Below are 3147 nucleotides of genomic sequence, written 5' to 3'. Positions count from 1 at the left end.
GGCACGCAGCCCACCGCACAGGCAGGGTGTTGGGGGCCAGGGTGTTGGGCTGCATGCCTGAACACACAGAACCGTTGGGTGTGCGCTACACACTGTATCGCGCTACAGAGGAGCCCAACGCCAAAAAGAGAGATTGGGATAAGAATGCATGCTAGACAAGGCAACTACCACTATCAGAAGTTACTAATAAAAGATTGAAAGCCAAATTAATCACTTGATATTATAACCTAGTGGAATGTAGCCAATTGGCCAACCAAAGATAAAAGATGAGACGAAGTATAAGAAGGGGAGGGGTCACAGAATAATTTTCGAAGAGAAGAGATGATCCGGTACTACGTATCTACACCATCGTCGTGGCTTGAAAAGTGATGAACTTCCTTGGATTTTGCAGCTTCGATGGGGACATCTTCCATCACTTTCTCATGACCCTTGGGATAATAAATCCCGGTCTGATGATGTGGGATCCACCATGACCCACCATAGCCATCCACTTGGCAATCATCCTTATCGTCCACTCCCTTGAGCCCTTCTACCACTCCCTTCAACTCACTAGAAGATGATGAGCTTTCCCTATGATAGCTCTTATGCAGTGCTGTCCTGCAAAGCAAAAGCATGTGTAGTTTTACATGAATACCCTTTGAATGCAAACTGATCATAAGAATTAAACTGAAATTTTCTTTATTTGGTTACATAATTCACTAAATTGGTATTAACTTGGCTGTAAGGGAAAGCTCTCAAAAGAAAGTGAAAGATCTAATTATATATGAATGGTAGTGCAACTAATAGAATGAGCTCTTCTCTTTTTTGTGCATTACACATGGGTTTCTTGTTAGTTTTAACTGAAAGGCTAAATCATTTACCAAAAAATGGTTAAAATGACCTATCAATCCTATGTCTGACCAGAAAATATCTCAATAGTTTTTTAGATTTTGCTCAAGCACAAAGCCAAATGAATGCATTTTAGGATTAGAGAGCTCTATCTAGCCTTACTTGAGAAGTTTGGAATTCATGGATTGGACTCCTCTGGACATTGTTGTTGCCATCTCTGGCAGAGAGTGTTGTGTTAAGCCTGCAAGGAATGAAGAGAGGAAGAACACAGATCCTTTTTAAATTCCTTGTGAGGTTGAGTGGATATGAGAGCTTTTATAGATGGCAAAGATGGGTCTTGATTCATGAATGGATAAAGTAATGGCACAACTTACAATGCGATTGGCAGAAAGGGTAAGTTATGGCCCCTTTCAGCTAAACAACCGTTATGGGATACGTCAGGGAATCAGGGGTGTTTTTGGATGTTTGGCTGAGACTGCGATTTTGATTTGCTTACTTGATTGAGGGGAATGATGATTGAGAAGTTTTAAGGGGGAAATACGAGCTTTATCCCCTGAGGTTCATTGACTGGTACGGTTGTGCGATTCCTCTCATAGGGGGCTGAAATGATCATTCCATCCTCTGACCAAACACATTGCCCGGGTGGAATCTACCCCTCTTTTATTAGAGGCACTAGGAAACTGTACCAGACAGGAAAACCGCAAGTGATAAAAATTCAAAGAAAATAGGGGAGAAAATACAAATAAAGTGAATTGGGTCCAAGAGGACCACAAAGCTGCGAAGCCCATCTTTTGTCCACATTATAGTGTGGCATAGTACAGTTTTTTTCCTGAATGGGTGAAGGAGAATCTCTATGGGCATTATTAATTGATGCTTTCCACATCACATTTTATCTTTTTTTTTTGACAAATTACTTTTTGGAGTGACATCCCTAATTGTTCTAGTAAAAATCACAATGCTGCTTAATGCTTTCGTCCAATATGATTTTGGCCACAAATCATACAATGTGACTTTGGCACAAATAGAGTGATGGGAACATTGGAACTGTTTGATCTTACTTAAGATAGTTTCATAAAAATATAAAAGGCAAATTATTGTTGTATTATTAATGAATAATAGAGGAAAGAAAAGTTACTATCTCATGCAGGGAAAGAAGTGCTACTAAAGGCTGCGGTGACTCCTATGGCGTATTTTGCTAGTTCTCATTTTAAACTGCCAACATCATTTCATGAGTCGGTGAGAAAAGCTTCTTCTAGGTTCTATTGGAGTGATTCGGAGGAAAGGCAAAAGATCCACTGGATGTCTTGGCAACGTCTCTGCAGGCCCAAATCAAGAGGTGGTTTAGGTTTCAAGGATACAAAGCTTCAAAATCGGGCACTTCTTGCTAAAGCAGCCTGGCGTTTATGGACAACACCTGATTCACATTGGGCAAAATTCTTGAAATCTATCTATTTTCCCCACTGTGATTTCATGCAGGCTAGGATTGGAAACCGCCCCTCCTGGGGTTGGAGGAGTCTTCTCGTGGGTCGTGATGTTTTATTGGAAGGCCTAAGGTGGAAAGTTGGGGATGGGTCAAGGATTGATATTTGGGCGGATAGGTGGATTCCAGCCTTACCAAATTCCAAGTTGCAATACCCGAAACCAAAAGACTGTAATCTTACAGTTGTTGCTGACCTCATTGAGCCTATGACTCGTAGTTGGAAAATAAGCCTGCTTCAATCGGTTTTCCACCCTTCTGATGTGGATGCTATCCTGTAGATTCCCCTTAGTATTTTTCCTGAGAGGGTTTGGGGAGCATCTAGAGATGGTCGTTTCACTGTCAAGTCAGCCTATCGTTTGCTTGCAAGGAAAGAGGAGGAGGAAAATGGGGCAGTGCTTCATCTTCTAGGACTCGATATTGGGAACTTATTCCTGATACGGTGTGGAACCGTATTTGGGCAATCCAAACACTGCCGAAGATTAAAAGCTTTCTCTGGCGATCCTGCAACGTAGCATTGGCCATGGGTGCTGGCTTACTATCTCGGCAGTTTTGAGTCGACCCAAGTTGCATGAGATGTGGTGCTCCTTCAGAATCTGGTGATCATGTATTACTTGGCTGCCCTTTTGCTCAAAGTGTCTGGTTTGGATGCCCGCTGTAGTTCTCCCCACCTAGAGAAAATCCTAGGCTAGCTGATTGGATTCAAAGCTAGGATGTTTGGTTTCAACAGGACAAGAGGAAAGCCCGTGCCGATCTCTTGAGAGCTTCCTTCATTAGCTGGTATCTTTGGTGCTCGAGAAATGAGTTGGTTTTCAACAGTAAGGCGTGGACTCCTACAAAGG

General features: G+C 42.3%; 2 protein-coding genes across 2 annotated transcripts; one reads left to right on the top strand and one right to left on the bottom strand.

Annotated features, from left to right (window-relative positions):
* Positions 1 to 332: 332 nt before the first annotated feature.
* On the bottom strand, positions 333 to 1043 carry LOC122659272. The gene is made up of 2 exons (XM_043854403.1): positions 991 to 1043; positions 333 to 597 (listed from the first exon to the last, which is right to left on the bottom strand). The coding sequence occupies exons 1-2, from the start codon at positions 1041 to 1043 to the stop codon at positions 333 to 335; spliced, it is 318 nt and encodes a 105-aa protein (XP_043710338.1).
* Positions 1044 to 2010: 967 nt separating this feature from the next.
* LOC122659271 (uncharacterized mitochondrial protein AtMg00310-like) lies at positions 2011 to 2586 on the top strand. Its single transcript, XM_043854402.1, has one exon. The coding sequence runs from the start codon at positions 2011 to 2013 to the stop codon at positions 2584 to 2586; it is 576 nt and encodes a 191-aa protein (XP_043710337.1).
* The last annotated feature ends 561 nt before the right edge of the window (positions 2587 to 3147 follow it).

Source organism: Telopea speciosissima, chromosome 4 (genome assembly GCF_018873765.1).
Source record: "Telopea speciosissima isolate NSW1024214 ecotype Mountain lineage chromosome 4, Tspe_v1, whole genome shotgun sequence".
Classification (NCBI taxonomy): domain Eukaryota; kingdom Viridiplantae; phylum Streptophyta; class Magnoliopsida; order Proteales; family Proteaceae; genus Telopea; species Telopea speciosissima.
This window is presented reverse-complemented; position numbering and strand designations above follow the sequence as displayed.